Source organism: Bacillus rossius, chromosome 2 (genome assembly GCF_032445375.1).
Source record: "Bacillus rossius redtenbacheri isolate Brsri chromosome 2, Brsri_v3, whole genome shotgun sequence".
Classification (NCBI taxonomy): domain Eukaryota; kingdom Metazoa; phylum Arthropoda; class Insecta; order Phasmatodea; family Bacillidae; genus Bacillus; species Bacillus rossius.
Genome location: NC_086331.1, coordinates 1,368,175 through 1,386,012, shown reverse-complemented (window position 1 = coordinate 1,386,012; position 17,838 = coordinate 1,368,175). Strand labels below are relative to the sequence as shown.

Sequence of the window (17,838 nt, the reverse complement as noted above, 5' to 3'; positions counted from 1 at the left end):
ATTTTTTTTAATAACATGTGGTGAAGTTTAGTGTGGGACTGGGATTCGAGATTCGATGACAAACACTGTGGATTCGAACAAGGATTCGGATTCGACCAAAATGTGGATTCGTCCCATCCCTAGATAATAGTGTTTGTAAATGGTTGAATTATATGTATCTGGCAGAATGACACACATTTGCAACAGGAATTCCAAATGTAAACAACAAAATATTCAAATAAGCACAAAGAAAAGTGAGGAAACAATCATATATATTTTTTCCTGATGTCCTGCAATATGTTGCCTCAGGACTGTCTCTTTGTAAGGTCCAGCATCAGTCAAACATCATTACATCATTGCAGCAATCCAATTTCCTTGATAACACTTTTTTTTTTAATTTTAATTTTTGTTTGGTCTTGGTGGAACCGTTCCCCATGTTTGTTACTAACGGCATCATGGTAATCCGGGAAGAAGTCCGAACGATTGTTCAAGAAATATGGTTTAAGTGATATGTTACATCCCAGCAGTTCCACGTACAATATCAAAATAGTTCTCTGCTTTCTGGTTGACTAAAAAGTTCCTGCAGGCAATTGTGAAAAGACAGCCATGTATTTTTTTCAACTTCACTCAACAGCCTTTGATTCCATAATTTGTAATCCTATAAATGTTCATTCCTCTATTTTTGCTTCACTGATTCTTAGAAACTTCTCTACTTAGCACATGAATTCATGTAATGTTTTGTCTATAGCTTTCAGAAAGTTTTTTACCAGACCCAATTTTTTGTGCAGTGGGGGTAGAAATTACAGCGAAACCCCTTATTTACGTTACCGTTATTTACGTTTTCCCGTTATTTGCACTATATTCTTCAGGTCCCGTTTGGTTCCCATATAGTCCAATACAATACTTTCCCGCGAATTACGTCTCAAAAATCGAATCAATCCCGCTATTTACGTCACGTAACAACCATAAACAACCAGAAAATACCGTGGAGTTAGTAGGCAATGAACATTTTAAATAGCAAAATATACATATTTTATAACATGAAAAGTTGCTTTTATTTCTAAACATGTAATAATTTAAGCCTAGGCGTGTAAAAGTACGAGTAATTATAGCAGGAGACAATCTAAAATGCACGAGGGAAAATAAACTCATGAATGTACAAACATGGCTGCTTGTAAGTTCTGATACTGTATTTATGTCACAACTTAGCCGAAATACTGGTACGAGACATAAACTTCACAAGATAAAATGAGCGGTGTCTTGGTAACTGTTTTATACGTCTTTTATAATTTGGGAAGTATTGTACAGTTGACGCCATATTTTTTAAACTAACCATTTATTTCTGGGGATCGTAAATAATTAATTATTGGTATCAAGACATCATGATAAACGTAAACTTGAACATGTCACGGCAGCGAGAAAACTGGTGCGTATACCAATAAACTGGTATTAGAACTGGATAAAATTGGTACACGGGAGGTGGAGCTTATATTTTTTTCCGCTAAGCTCGCATCTATTGGTTGGCGGCTGATGGCGTCATGAGTCTGGGCGGAGCATAGAGTGCGCATGCGCCGCCGCGTCGTTACAGCAGCTGACCGAGTACAATGACCTTTCTCCGCGTTTGGCGCGCTATTGACGGTAAATATTCATCAATTTGCGGCCTTTTCTTAAAAATTTTTTTGCTGTGAGCAATGTGTATGTAGCCCGTATTTGTTATAAACCCTGCCGGTTGCAACTGTATTTATAATTTGGAGAGGCAAATAATCTCCTTGAACAGCCAAAAAAGCAAGCAGAAGAAAATTTCAAATTTATTTTTTAGGAAGTAATCAGAAAAACATTTTGGCTTTCATTCTTTTTTTATTTTTGTCAAATGTGGTAAATTAATAATTGATTAAATACTAAAGTAAAATTTGTTGTTAGTGTGTTTGTACCTGCATTGTAGTAGGTGCTATTAAACAAAAGGAAAAAAATTCTAAATAAGGTAAACTGTACTCCTTTTTATACGTTTCCCTTTATTTACACTTTCCCGCTTTTTACACTTTTTTACTTTGTCCCCATGAAAAGTGCAAATAAGGGGTTTTGCTGTATTTTGTTTTGGGTCAACAAGAGCAAGAGGAGTGTTTAACGCATTAATTTGTTAATTATGAGCAGGCCAATTTTTTCCCCACAATAGTTTTTTTTAGGCGGACATGATAAACATTCACTTTAGTACCGCAATGAGGAATCATTGCTCAAAATATTTTGGTGAGTTTCCAAAAATCCTGGTTTGCCCATCAAGATTTTATTTTAACATTTGTCCCCTTGCAGGATTTCATCCCAACAGGTAAGTCCGGCAGACGGGAAGTACATTAGAAGGCAGGTAGGGCTGCATTTTTTCAGGAAGAGAATTGCCCAAGTCGTTAGAAGTGGTATTAAACAATCAGCACACTGATTTGTAAACTGATGATATCCCTCTCTTGCTTGTTCGGCAGTGCAGCTTATTTGGCAATGTTGTCCTACTCTCTGAAACTGATATTCTCTTTCATGGCTCACAAAAAACTCATACCAAGTCATCAATTGAACCTTTACACAAGCATGCATGTGTTCCTCAGACATCTTAAAGTGTGTTAGTCTTTCATCTCCCTCTAATTCCTTCATTTTCATGCACTCATAATACACTTGTTTTAGTCTTATGATAAATGCCCACTTAACACCTGTATTTATTTTTCTCACTTGCTGTTCAGGTTTAACCTAATTCATTATTATTGTTTATTACTGAATAACTGCAGTTTATTTTAATAGCAATATTTTTTGCAAACTGTAAGGTGAAAGTAATTATAGACTGAGGCACATCAAATTCTACTAGTCCATTGGACAGCAAAATCGACCCTATAGCTCAGTTATTACATAAACATCATTGTTGGTTAATTAAGATGCATTAATTATTACTTTTGATCATCGTAAAGGCTCCAGGTTCTTGCCAGGATTTGTATTAGTCTTCTTTTTATAATTCTCTTTACATATATTAAATGGCCAGTAGTATAATGGTGAGACATTTAGATTCTTCATTTAGTTTCGATTCTTGAAGGTTGTTTTTGGCTCTGTGTACCATCATGACTGCCTTCTGTGCGGGCAGATGGTGAGTGGTTGAATGTAGGTCTCTCTCCGTGGCTTCGACAATCTACACTGTGTAGAATGTAAGGTGTGTTTTTATAATATTTATGTGTTCTTATTTACATGCAAGTTATTTATTATTTGATTGTTTTTTATGATATCAATAATTTCTCCCCTGCTTGAGTGAAACATTGAGCCAACTGAACTTAATGCCAAAATAATATGTACTTATTTTAACTGTTTCCATTTAACACAGAGAACTGTGCTTTATATCACAGTAAAATATTATACTTTCAACAGGCTTTTATTTAATTTTGATAAGTTTTATTAATTTATCATTTAGTTTTTAATTTCTTGGTCATTTTTGACATTCTCAGGTTTTCATGGTTAAGTAGCATTCCTCTGTAAATAGATGTATTTTTTTAGTAGCCTATATAGAATTATAATTATTTTAAAATAAATATATGTTTATACTAAGTAAACAATGTATTTATATATATTTCTTTTTTCAGGCATTGGATGGTGACATTCATGGAATCAAGTTAATTGCCTTTCATGCCATTAAACAAATGGATATTTCTGCATATATCAACAGCTCAGACATGGAGCATTTGCACACCGTGAATGCAAAACTCTGCCGAGAAGATTCTCCTGATATGCCTGTGCACACCATCAAAATGGAAGCATTATATGGAAAATCTTCACTAGCTAAAAGCACTAAAGGACCACTTATCGTATTCCCATCAATACCGCTCGACAATCGTGGTTATTTCATTCTACTGGAATCTACACTTTCACCAAAGTCCTATCACCGTACAACTGATAAGGTTCATTTTAAAGCAAACACTTCATTCAAACATTTAAAACTAGCGTTTCAGCCAGTTCATAGATATGGTGATGTTCACATAGGGCATTGTTCGTATTATGTCATACCCTTAGCAACTGTTCTATTCCTAATTTATTATCATCAGCAAAAAATTTTTCCTGTAATGAATAGATTTGTCCGTAGAGCTTTGAAGTTTACCAAAATTGCAGGCCCGCATTCGGGCAGGCAAGGAAACAATTCAGGATCACGGGCAAGCAATGTTGTTACAAGACACAGTGCAGCCAGTGATCATGGTGTGAATGATGTTGTGTTAGTGGAAGCAGTGAACGTTAAAAGAAAAGTGAAACCGCGACTAATTTGAGTCACGCATCTTATTAGTGATTTGCAATATTATGTTATAGTACAGTTATAAATTTTTGGAATTTGGTGATTATTTGGCAAAGTGTTGTAGTTCTGTGTATGTAATTATTAGGTAACCAGGTTGCTGTGATTCAAAATATGGAGGGTTAGTAATATAAAGAATATACACTCAACTGTGACATTTGGGCAGTTATAAATGTGTTTCATTTACATTCTCTAAAGTATGAAAGGTTGTTTACTTACTTGTACTTGAGAGAGTGGTCTCAAGTGAAGACGATATAGTTCAAGACCCTCTAATTATCCATTATACAGAATGATTCAAAAGTCCTTAAACAAACTTTAAGAGCAAATCAGGCATATAGAATCAAGTAATTTTTACAATAGAACATTGGATTACTAACGGAAATGTCTGATGATGGGGCACCAGTCTATTTGGATAGTGTTGTCTGTACAAATGACGTGCTTTACTGCCATTTCATTTTGCTTCCCCATAAATGCAATCCATCTGTGCCATCTAATGACTATAGTTCTCTATCCTATATTGGAAATGTTTGCAATGACAAGTCCCAACTCACTCGCTTGCAAAAAGCACCTTGGGACCTCATGTTCTATAGTAAAAATAACTTTTTTTGTGTATACATGCCCTACCCTTAAATTTGTTTCGGGACTTTTGAATCGTCCTGGATTTTATCATCAGGCATAACCTTGCATAATTGTTCATGTATATGAATGGACTATTAATAAAATGTGAAATACCCCACATGACTGAGCTATTTGAAAATATTTACTATTTGAATAGCTAAATTTTCTTCAATTAGCTTTTTCAAGAGAAAGCACCAATAAAAAGGTGACTTGCTTCTCCACTGTGTATAGGACCATGAATTCTAGCTTAGTGGTTAAATGTACAGTGAAATGGTAGGGTGAGCTAGAAGTAAACATGATTAATTTGCATCATTACTTTGTAATTCAAGCCATGTAAGGTCAAGACAGTGTTGCTCAACGGGACTGCAAAGGATTGCCATAACTTATTTAAAATAAATACTTTTTTCTTATCTGTTGCAAAACAGAAACTAGTTTCATGAATTTTTTTGTTGTTAACCGGCATTTGTATTGTTTATTACGTGTTCACTCAAATGGTTGCTGTATCTTCTGGGTTGATATTGTGTACACTTAAAAACAATTAAAATTCACATTTTCACAGTTCAAACATAGTTTAGAAACGTAGGTACTAATCTATCTTGTTAATGGTTTAGCAGTTCTCATTACAATTTCATTATCCCAACTATATTTTTTTTATAGATTCACAAGATGACTGGACATGAGAAAACACTTGGGTATAAATATGTGTGTGTGTGTGTGTGTATGTGTGTATGTAATCTTGTGGCTTGTGCTTGAACCCCAAGTTTAGATGTAGGTTAAGAAAAACATATAATTTCCAGTTAATATGTCATACATAACTTATTCAAATCAACCATATTTGTTCCTTTTATCTAACCCCTTTCTTGTATTTACATATTTCAAGTTTTATTTTGCCATTTTATGTATGTACACTGCATTTCAGCTAATCTGAGCACTTTTGTATTTTTGCTTAGTGTTTTGTGTCATTTATTTTGCTTAGTGTCATTATACTGAGAAAACTTTTTAATGTTGCACTTTCAGGATCACGGTCATCTCGAATTAACGATTTTTCCTGATAATTGAACAACTGTATAGTTTTAATGAGAATACCAAACAAAAATTATTTACAGTACAATGATTTTTGATTCAAGTTGTAATAAGCTGCTCTTATAGAAGGAAAAAAAATACATGAGCACTGGTCTTCAGAAAAATCACTTTGGAAATGTACTCATGAAACGTGAAATGTAACCCGCTATAGAACAGGAAACACTACAGGAATGTAACGATGAACTCTGAGCGGCCAAGGTCAGCAACCATAATTCACTGGGAAGAAATCTGAATTGAGTCAGCACCTGGCTTGGTGCGTGATTACAGAAGGTCCCGAACCATGGGGTGACGGATTGAACATCTTTTGCTGTAATCTAATACGGAAATTACTTTTTCTAATACGTGTGTTTTAAACTGGATCACCAGTAAGACAGGCTATGTTTGATTTCAAACATTTTCATACATATATTTCATTCGTACATTTCAAACATACGCTATTGCTGGTTTTTATTAATATAGATAAACCTAAGAACGAATAAGAACGATGACTACACATACAGAAAACAAGCAAGCCAAAATCTGCCGATGTCAAATGTTACACGCACAGACAGCACAGGAAATTCCTTGGAATGAATTGGTAAAAACATCACAGCACAGACAAGACAGTTGTAACAAGAACAGAAAATACCAACAAACAACCATCTAGGACAAAAAAGTGACAGACAGACGGACCCAATGATGATACAAAACAGATAATCCAGACAACACAATGCGCAAACCCGGCGATGGCACTAAACAGATAGTTATTCGGGACAGCACGGTAACAACAGCACAGACGAACACAGCTGCGACTTTTCAAGAACTGACACATGTTACAGTCATCAGGCCCAAATAGACTGGTAGGGGACACTGGGAAAACAGGGAGTTTATATGTGGTTGACCCTTTCTCCTGGCTCGGCCAATGACGAGCTAGCACTCACCTGATTGGTCCTACTGCGAGGGTTGTTGGTTGGCAAGTTTTTTTGTGATGAATTAGTTTCTGTTTTTATAAAAGGAATCTATTTATTTTTAAATCAAATACTTTGTTGATTGCGTTGTTATTGCTGACAAATGCTGATTTAATTACTTGTTTGTGTATTCATCTTTCTTAATTCTTGTGGTTTCTCTATACATACAGTGAAAACCAGCTATGGTGTATGCCCGTGGAAATATTTTAAATCAAGCTTCCCCAGTGCAAGTATCATTCAAAGACTATATTTAAGTTGAATGTTGTGCTGATGTTGGCCACCAGAAGTTAATCCAAAAATGTTCATATTAGCTGCAATGTAATTAAAAAGTAAATTTTGTTTTATAATTACTTTTTGCTAGTCTGTAAAAAATATTCAACATAAAAATAAAACTTGTTTTTGGAAATATTTCTGTTTGTATTTTTTGTTATTGTCAGTATGAAATTTATGTATAGGTGTTAGTATATTCTGTTGAAATTTAAATATAAGTCAAAAGAGTTTTTTTATATATTATATTGGTTTGTGTGTACTGTATGCTAAAAATTATTTTCAGTACAAATTGCTGTTGAAGAGGGAATGCCAAGATATGTAAACTGTGTTTTTTACAGTAAAGTTTTTACATGTGCATTTAATTCCGTCCAATAACCAGAACTAAGCTGATTAAATACACTCTCGTTTGGGAAATATGCATCATCAAAGACGAGCTCATAGAGCTCTGTGTGGCACCAAAAGTTGATGTCAGCTGACGGAAATACAGTTTGTCTCATTTTAAATGGTAGTTTGTTCAGAAAGTTTACAAAACTTATTATCTGTATTGTGATTATATGCTCCATTTATTCATTAAATTCTATTTATTGCAACTCAAGTTCTTAAAAAGATAATATTTTAAAAGTTTTTTTCCTTTATGAAATAGACATTAAGTTTGTAATTGTGAATTTTTGATTTTATTGATGTTGAACTTGTATTTATATGTCATTCAATTACTGTTACATCTTTCCTTGATATATACAGCAAGATGTTTAATTTGTAAATTTATTTATAACTCATATGGCCATTATTAAATAATGTAAGTACTGTATTCACCCGAAAATAAGTCTACCTTGAATGTAAGATGACCCCCAGTTATGCATCTTAAGGTTCCAAGAAAAATTATTTACTTTCCTTCCTCAAGCCTGTATCACATGATGGAAGGTTTCCTACTGGCGCCGCTAGACGCTCCCAACAAAACTGCTCGCTAGGCCTGCATGGACATTTCTACGGAACCTATCGCAACCAATAAGAATCTACAGTAACCAAGTGAACTTCATTCATTGTGGAATGACCGAGCTTTGCTCGGTATTTTTTTTTTTTTTGTAAATTGGGTTTTTTAGAAATTATATTTAAATAAAAATTACATACTGATGAAATATGAATAATATTTTTCGATCTTACTGGCATAATAATAACTTTTTTTCAAAGATCGTTTAGGCATTTTTAAGTGAACACATGAGTTAAAAAGACAGAAATAAAATAAGTAAACAATTGATTTTCTTGGTCTAACCTCAAACCAAACACTCATTGGCCATCTACTGGATTAGCTTTAGTGTTGTCGTTAAAGCAGTTAGTTGCTTCCAATTAAAAAAAAAATGATATTATTACTCGCCAATAGATGTCAGGAAGAGTCATTTATGTTTAAGTTGATTATTGAAAACACAGATAAAACTACATTTTCTAAAAATGAATCCTAGCTAGATCGATTTATCGGCCCCGAAACCCCCTGCATACTAAATTTCCTGAAAATCATTGGAGCCGTTTCCGAGATTCAGATTACACACACACACACACACACACACACACACACACACACACACACACACACACACACACACACACACACACACACACACACACACACACACACACACACACACACACACACACACACACACACACACACACACACACACACACGTGCACGCACGCACACGCACGCACTAATTGCTCGTTTAAAGATATACGATAAATACTCAGATCATTTCATAGCCATTTTATTTAGCCTACAGTTTCTGCTTGTGAAGCTCAGTCTCTATTTATGTTTTTGTGTTCTATATGTAACAATAAATTTTGTGTAGTGTTTGTTCGTTCAAAAAATGTGTGTGTCGAAACCACACAAAGTGGTGGAACTTCTTGCTTATTATGTATAGACAGAGATAAATTATTACTATTTTTTTTTAGAACAGGAGATGATAATTGAGAATAGTAAAGATGCGGGTATGATCTCAAATGAAATACCTGTTTTCGAAATGAATGAAATAAAAATTTATTTACTAATAATTTTTTTGTACGTTTAAAACAAACTTGCACAAAGTACAATTAAATTTAATTTTAAATAACTATTCCTAAACTTGAAGCTTGCCGATAATTAGGTAGTTCATGCAGTTTAACCAAATGTCCACATGAACGTGTGGAGTCTGAGGTAGGTATCTGGCATACGAACTGGACCTAGCTCGATGCTGTTTTGTTGAGCCACAGTCGCCCACAGCTACACTCTGATCGAGAAATATATTCACCTCTTAGTTGTACTTAACATATTTACATGCTCGTGGGCTCGTAACTATAATATGGTGTGTGATGTAGTTAGTCAAATGATAATTTGTGTGAAATATTTATCCATATAAAACTAAAGGATGAAAAGCATTATACCAGCAAAAATATTTAGTTACACAGCTAAAACAATAAGTGTTTCTAACAACACTGATGTACACAAGTAATTAAAATAATACTACGTACACGAAGGAATAATATGGCGCGTGGCGCGGTGCACAACAATAAGCTCAAACCCCGCTGTGTTGCCCTCTGCCCAGGTCCCTGCTAGATGCCAGCAAGTCGGGTGGCATCAGGTGCCGTGACCAGCCTCTCCACACCCGCCAGCGGCCCCGGAGTGGGGATAGCTCGACGCGTCACCCCGAGAAACTACCGCGCATATGCGTTGTCACTTTCACATGCCAGATACCTACCTCAGAGTACACGTGTCCATGTGGACAATTAGTTACGCTGCATAAACTACCTAATTATTGGCAAGCCTTAAGTTTAAGAATTATTTAAAATCAAAGTTTGTTTGAAATGTACGAGAAAAAAATTTTTAGTACATATATATTTTTATTTAAAGCATCTACAATTTATTTATTTGTGTGGAAAAGAGTTATTTAATTTGAGATCATACAACATGCATCCTTACAATTCTCAATTATTATCTCTTCTATAAAAACTTACAAATAATTTATCTGATTTTATTTATAATAAGCAAGGCATTTCACTTCTGTGGTGCGTGGACTCCACGCACACATTTTAATTGAACAAATCCTTGGCAAATATTGGGGAAGAAAATAAATGGGTAATTTCTAGAGAAGTGACTTCTGGGACTACAGTAACCATAATTTTATGTCCAGTTGTTTATTTAATAATACTTGTGCGGGTTTTATTGGTGTGTGTTATTTTTAGTTCAAAGACTGTCTAGCTCCTTGGCAGATACATAGGAACTTAACAAGGTGGAAAATGGATAAGCCATATTTTCACATTCAGTAATTGTAAATGAGCAGACTGTTTTATATCTGGAGTCATGTGAAGTGCATTTTCAATCCCGGAATAGATATACTTTATTACGAATAAACGTGCATAATAACCTATCACTAGTACTGATGCAATGAAAACCCTAATACATGTTTGGAATACTTTGTATTAAAAACAATTTGGATTATGCAGAAATGAAATATTACCTAGTAGAACTTGTAAAATCACAAAACACAATTTACGAATACATTTGAAAATTCTAAACACAGAAAATTTTCACACTTTTTTGTGTATAAATCTATAAATGTAAAGTTACGAGACATGGGACAAATTACCAATTTTCACAAACACACAAATTTTATGGGTTTGAATGACACTCAGATTGCAATTTTACTTAAAAGCAGTAAACTACATTTTTTCTTATGCCATCACACATGAAACTGTATAATTTGTGTGTTTATCTTGTGTGTACTAAAAGCCATCATTTAATTTAATTTTAAATATAGACCTAGTCTCATTATTTCGCTGTTTCACATACAAATGGTCCAGCTAATTGATTATTTAAAATTCACTTTGAATACCCTTATTTACATCCAAAATACAATAGAAAATGGTGAGCATTTGCAAATTTCAGCAACCTGACGAGAACCTTCATCTGATAACATTTGACTGGCTGAAGTTTTCCCATAATTCTGTAACTGTTTCAATGTGAATAGATACATTTCAAAACAATAATCAAAACATCTAAATCCCTTCGAAATAAATTATAGTTTTTAACACTAGGGCCACACACTACAAATTCATTCTTTGATAAAATTTTCATCTTGTACGAAACCTTTCACAGAAATTCGAATATGGCTGATTACCAAAACTTTTGCTAAACGACCAGCTCTCTGTTAATTCTTCCACAGAACCATCCATACCAGCTGCCTGGAAGAACTTCCGAGGATACTTCAATCGTGTGATAGGGCCTTTAGTAGGAAGTCACTGTACAGAATCACAAAAATTAATGTAATTTTTTTTCTTGCCCAAAAAATTGTGAATTAAAAATTCTTAATATTTATTGTCATTATATCAATATAAAAACTAATTAATCAAATTCTGTAATTAAAAAATTTTCAACCTTTTTTTTTTTTAAATATTTTTTGCTCTCAGTTATAAGAGGGCCCCTCAATTTTTGGGTGGTTCTTCAATAAAAATCTTGTCTTATTTTCGGGTCAATATTAAATTTTTTCCATTTCAATTTTAATTTTTTTATTATCAAACTTCTAGTTTGAAATAATTTATGTATATTGTTTGGTTGCGAATGACTGAATATATATATATATGTAAAGTTCCTTTAATGAATACCTGTAGTATTTATTGTACCTAAAATTCATTGAAACAATGAATAGTTACCTTTGTACCACAGTTTTTTTTTCTTCATGAAATAATAAAATTAAAAACTATAAATTGTTATTTTAAGTCACTTTATTTTTCACAGCTGAATTCTGATTCCACTATGAAAGTTCCATACAGTTTGAAATAAATGAAGTTTTTCAGTCTGTAGGTCTTAAAATCAAGGGCGCCCATACCCGGGGGGCAGGGGGGGGGGGGGCCGTGGCCCCCCCCCCTAGCTTTCAGGGAAGGAAAAATATATAGTGTAGTCAGGTGTTTTACTTTAAAGAAAATTATTTAAATTCGGTATTATGTAGAAGTGGTTCAACACGAAGATATTATTGTATATCGTTTTTTACATGTCTACTTCATTTTTTATGTTAGTTCAAGCATAGTTTCTGCTGCTGCAATATAAGGTGTTGTGAAGAGGGAGAAAACGCTGTTCAAGCGCAACGCCCGTGGCGAGTCATTCCCCTTCGTAATCCTGCCCAAGCTCACTCGATAACACAACACAACAGATTTAGACCAGTCAGAGTTAGACGACGCGACAGTTGACATGTACTTGTAGACGGCGAAATGTTTTGCTACTTTTTCGTCATAATAATGTGAATGTTCACAAATAACATCTCAAAACAGAGATTTTTCAATAGTCTTTAGGTCTACATTTTTATGCATGTGGTCTAGATTTAGTTTAGTGTATTCAGTCAGTATAAATAACTTAAGTGTAAATAAATCAGTGAAAAGTGTAAAGATAAAAAACATTGTTATTATGTAGTGTTTCTTAGTTTTATTCATTCGTCACATCCGCTCAGAATATTCACAATTTTTAAGGTAAGCTATCACCTTTAAAGTTACTCAAATAAGAATTACTATTCAGAAAAGTCTACAACGTAAAATTTATTTTGGAATTTTGAATTTATAGGAAAACCACTTTTTCCCTTCAAAAGTTTTTAAAGGAATAAGGATTCCGCTACCTTCAGTAGACTCGGAAGCAATTTACACTGGAATCTCGATTTTACGTACGCTCACGGTCGCTTGGATTGCATTCGTAAAATCGTTATCTTCATAAAATTTTAAACACCCCATCCCGTAAAGATACATGTTATAATTTATTGAACGGAATATATATAATATTAAATAGTAAAAACAATGACTGCCATCTGCGCTCTGCCCTCCCCTGTGTTCCCCTTATTTTTTTTAACATTCCACAACTTGCCTCATTGCACGAGTGATATAAAAGTGACATCACAGTGACTAAACACAGTTGCACCACGCATTGCATCATGTTAACTTTTGTGTGGTGACAGTAGGTTGTCCGACATGCCTTTCTTGGATATCTTTCCTTTTCGTAAGATGCGTGCTACTAAAATAAATTTATATTTGAGTTTGCAAATTGTCCACTCCTTGCCAGAGACGACTGAACACAGACGAGACTATCCAGGGTAGGGTTGATGAGCTGGAAGAATTCCCTGCCTTGCATTTTTATGGACTTCACCTTATCATATTTATCAGTTAATCTTTAACAGATCGGCTTGAAAAATATTAATGAACGCACTTTTAGTAACATAATTGAGGAGAACAAGCACACAGTTCAGTGTACACCTGTACGGTTTCATAAAAGTGATCATAGGTAGGGATTGGAAAAATTCGCGTTTTCAATGACCACTAGGATAGACTCCATGATTCTCTATGTACTCGGGCAAATATCACCTGGCTATTGGCTACCGACTCGGGACACCTGTTTATTGCGATTCTTATGATTCGATACTTCTTTTGTTAAGTGTTTGCCATTGGCTCAGAGTCCTTCAGGTAAGTTGCGGTCCAATCACTGACGCAGCATTAAGCTAAACGAGTTTGGATTCCAGCCTGTCTCGAAAGGAATCCGCAAATTTTTACGGTCTCTAATCATAGGCTTATTTGGTGAAGAAAAACGCTGCTCTGTAACGACATTCATTAAAAACACAGTACATTTTAGTGCGAGAAGCCCTTGAATTTGTGATAGCCATAGGGAATTATTTGTTTGTATAGTAAGTTAAAAAAAGCTTAGTTAAAAAACTGCTCGTCACGTCTACTTGCTGCGTCACTTATACCATTTTTGAGCGTTTTTTACTGGGAAACCGATGCAGCGAAGGTAATGAATGCGACACATGTCAAGATAATGCCTAATGGCGTGGGTTGCTGGATATTAGCGGAAAGGAGAGGAAGTAGCTACTCAATATCGTTTCTTTCTCTTACGCTTCACAAGGTTTCAAGCTCAGTTGCTATGCTCACGAGCTGGAAATGTTGGAATGGGTAAGGAATGTTGAGTATAGTTCATTTGCGGTAAAATAAATATTTTTACGGCCTTGACATAATTTTTCAATCGAAGAAATTTCGAACTATGCGACAAATAGTGTACCTAGTCCATTTTTTCTTTTCGATTTTGAGTTTGATGATGCAATAACGTATACAATATTCGCTAACGGTAAATGGATGTTGTATTAGCTTAAAAATATGAATACGCTGTGCATTAAAATTAATATTTTTGTATGTTTTCATAGTGTTTTTTTAAATTTTATTAAATAAATTTTGGTGTCAAATTTTCCGAATTTTAGATGGTTCCTGAAATATGTATTCGTAAAATCGCGGCTTCATTGAGTCCGGGCTCCGTCAAATCAATGTTCTAATGTACTCTTAATTCTGAAGTTAAGTAATGAACATGTTATTTAAGGGTTTATCAGGGCCGTATTTACGCGCAGGCTATCTAGACTGTAGCCTATGGGCCCGCACCACACATGGGGGCCCGCACCACACGACACTGCGACGTGGATCTTCTTATATTCTTAAAATACGCGTCGACATAGTGTCCAGTTGTTTTGTGTGGATTGATTGCGCCGAACTAAACTCTTCTGTGGAAAACTGACATGAGTTATGTCAGCATTTAGAAATTTTCGATTATTTTCATTGGTTTTGGTGTCACTTAATTCCTTAACCTCTAAATACTGTTTGGTTAAATTGTCTAGTTAAATAATAAACTAATTTTTTCTGCGCTTTTCTATCACTAAATAAACTTATAGTCCTCGACTACTGAATCCATCTGTGCTAATTCTAAATGATAAGCAATTATGATTCATATCGAAACATAGTAATATTCATTTAATTGTGAAAAATTTTTGACTATAATTATAAGCGTAGTTCAGGTGTTACATTTAAAAACAACTGTTTTCTGACTGTGATAACATATTTAAATCGTTTCTCTCCCAAAGTTGAATCTTTTGACCAAAACGTTTTAAACTTTATAATTATTTTAATTTAATTTGTACGCGATATTTATTTATGGGTAAAGAGAGCAATTAGTTGAAGGACTGTATTCTTGATATCCGTGTACCCGAGACGCTACAAAAGTATAAGGACTGTATTCCTGCATTTTTGTTGCTAAAAATTCATTTGTTTCAATAAAATAGTTAATAATTAATTAATAAAGTAGCCAATATAGATTTTTTTTATGGCAAATGAGTACTGTGGTCTAGTATTTTAGTAACAGGACAAAAAAATTTAATAGGGTCAGAACTGGAACTATTTTATGGCTAGTAACAAGCCGCAGTTAAGTCTTCCAAAATATTAAAAATACTTCATACCCCTAAGTCTGGCCCCCCCCTATAAATTATCATATGGGCACCCTTGCTTAAAATATATTGGCATTTAAATAAAACTTTATGACCAACCATATTTGTGTCTCTTGAAGTAACCAGTTTAGTGAAATGATAACTAAGGTAAACTATCATTTGTTAAAATTTGTACATTTTAGTGCAAAACCTTTGTGTGGTCTAGGCCTTGTGGAAGTTTCAGTGCAAGGATATATTTGGACTGAAGTGCAAGCTTTAGCAGACCACTGGCCGTTTTCATGGAAGTTTTGGTATTCGGTCATGTTCAAATTTTTGTGGATGTTTTCCAATAAGGTTTAACTTTTGTCAACTTTTAGCCAATCAAAAGACTGCTGTAGTCTTGAGTTATGAACTATGTTGAAACTTAATAATGCTCACCTGTTTTTGATCTTGTTCGATTTTAACAAGGGTATTTGAATTGTATTTTAATTAATCAACTATCTTGGACCGTTTGGATGTGCATATATTGTTAGATAAAAATTCATTGATGTGATAATGTAGGTAGGCCTATCCCCAAGTCATATGTTATACTTTTTGAAATTTAATGTTATGTTCTTAAGGAACAAAACTTTTTTTTTTTTATCTAGTACACAAAAACATGATAATACAGCTAAATAAGCAGAAACAAGAGACTTAAGGTTCTGTCTCTTATGCCATGTTGATATTTTTAGTTTTTTCATTATTACTTTTTTAAGGGCAATTTCTAAAATTATAACTCAATGCCTCCCTTGTGTTTATGGTTTGACCACAGATGTTTCCAACAGATATTCACCTAGAGTAATATCATGGGCATTAAAAGGCGCACAAGTCTTGATGATTATCATCACTTGTACGGTTTGTACAACAATATTAAACTTGGTGAATATCTGTTTAATAGTGTGTGAGATTGAGCCTTAAAAAGGTATCATTAAGTGATTTGAGTGTTTTTAAATACTGACATACGTGAATCTGTTAAACGTTTTGTAAACTTATGGCTTTATTTAAATAAAAGTGCTTATTTCCATGATAAATGAATATAATAATTGTATTGATTTGGGCATAAAGTAATTTCAGTGGAGTATGATATATAGTTAATTATATTTAGTTTACGATTGGGCCTTGCACACGGTTGCTAGGCCTAACCCAGTCACATTCCACGTGCGTTTGCTTCTTCAATAGAAAGTCTACCGCAGTGTGTATGAAACCATCCATTGTGTAATACAGACTTTACACACCACACAGCCATAGGAAAGTATAAGTAGTTGATTTAAAAGGCACTTTATAAAGGATTCTATTTTTTCTGTCCACTAAGTGTTTAAAATTTTAAAATTAACATTGGCATGAGCTCTCCATATGTTGATCTCGTAAAGCTGTGACATTCTTGGAAACATATGTGAATATTGCTACTTCAACTCTTACGCCAACAAATAAACAAAATAGACTAAAATTTCAGTGTTTAAGTTTACTCTCTAAAATTTTACAACGTCCAGTTGTCTTGACTGAGTGTGTACCCGACAAATTTTGGGTTAAATTATGAGCAGGTACGAAAAGGGTGGTTTGAATGTCAGTTTCAAAAGTGTTTGTGTTAAGTTCGATTGCTTTAGACAAGTATGTGTGAGAAAAGAACATAACTGCATTAAAAACACAAATTACATAAATGTTTTCTTGTCAGCCTCTGAACAGTAACTACGACCACTGATGGCAATAGATAATATGCATCTTACATGGAGGATGGTTAAAAAAATTACATTGTATTTAATTATGTATACAAAATATGTTTTTTATTTTAGTCAACAAATAAACATAGTGTATTCCATACATGCATAAGCAATGCTCAGATTCCTAAGCTAAGAACAATAATCAAGGCATTTTTTATGAGCATCCCATTGTTCTATCTCATTGTTTTTTTAGGTTGGGATGTAACTCGGTGGCATTATTTCTGGTTCCTTGACAATCTTTTATGCCATCTTACTGTTCAAACTACAGTACAAGGCAGTTTAAAGCAAATATTGACTAGGTGGTCTTGGAGACGATGTCATAAAAATGTGTGCACTGAAATGTAGTATTTGCTTGAGAGCACGCCAGTCTTCGCCAGGCTTGCTGGATACCAGCCGTGTTGCACTGAGGAAGGGTGGGTTCTCGCGAGTTTGGAAAACCCTGTGTATTAAAGTCATTACGACTAGATCATATCATACAGTAGCCTTTTTTTTTGTTTTAATGGAGTTTCTTATATATATTCCAGTTCAATCCAAGTGTACAGCATACAAATTTTATTTTGAACATGTGAACAATTGTGTCCCTTTAACTTGCAAACAATCATTTATCTGTTGAGCATGTATATCACATAGAATATTAATGA

At 34.1% G+C, this 17,838-nt stretch overlaps 1 protein-coding gene across 1 annotated transcript in view; it reads left to right on the top strand.

Moving 5' to 3' along the window:
- Positions 1 to 16,510, top strand: part of LOC134529021 (BOS complex subunit NOMO3) — a 55,073-nt gene extending 38,563 nt beyond the window's left edge. The window contains exon 16 of the mRNA XM_063362698.1: positions 3,585 to 16,510. Within this exon, the coding sequence (XP_063218768.1) occupies positions 3,585 to 4,259 (675 nt within the window). The 3' untranslated portion in view covers positions 4,260 to 16,510. The remainder of the gene's footprint in view (positions 1 to 3,584) is intronic.
- The last annotated feature ends 1,328 nt before the right edge of the window (positions 16,511 to 17,838 follow it).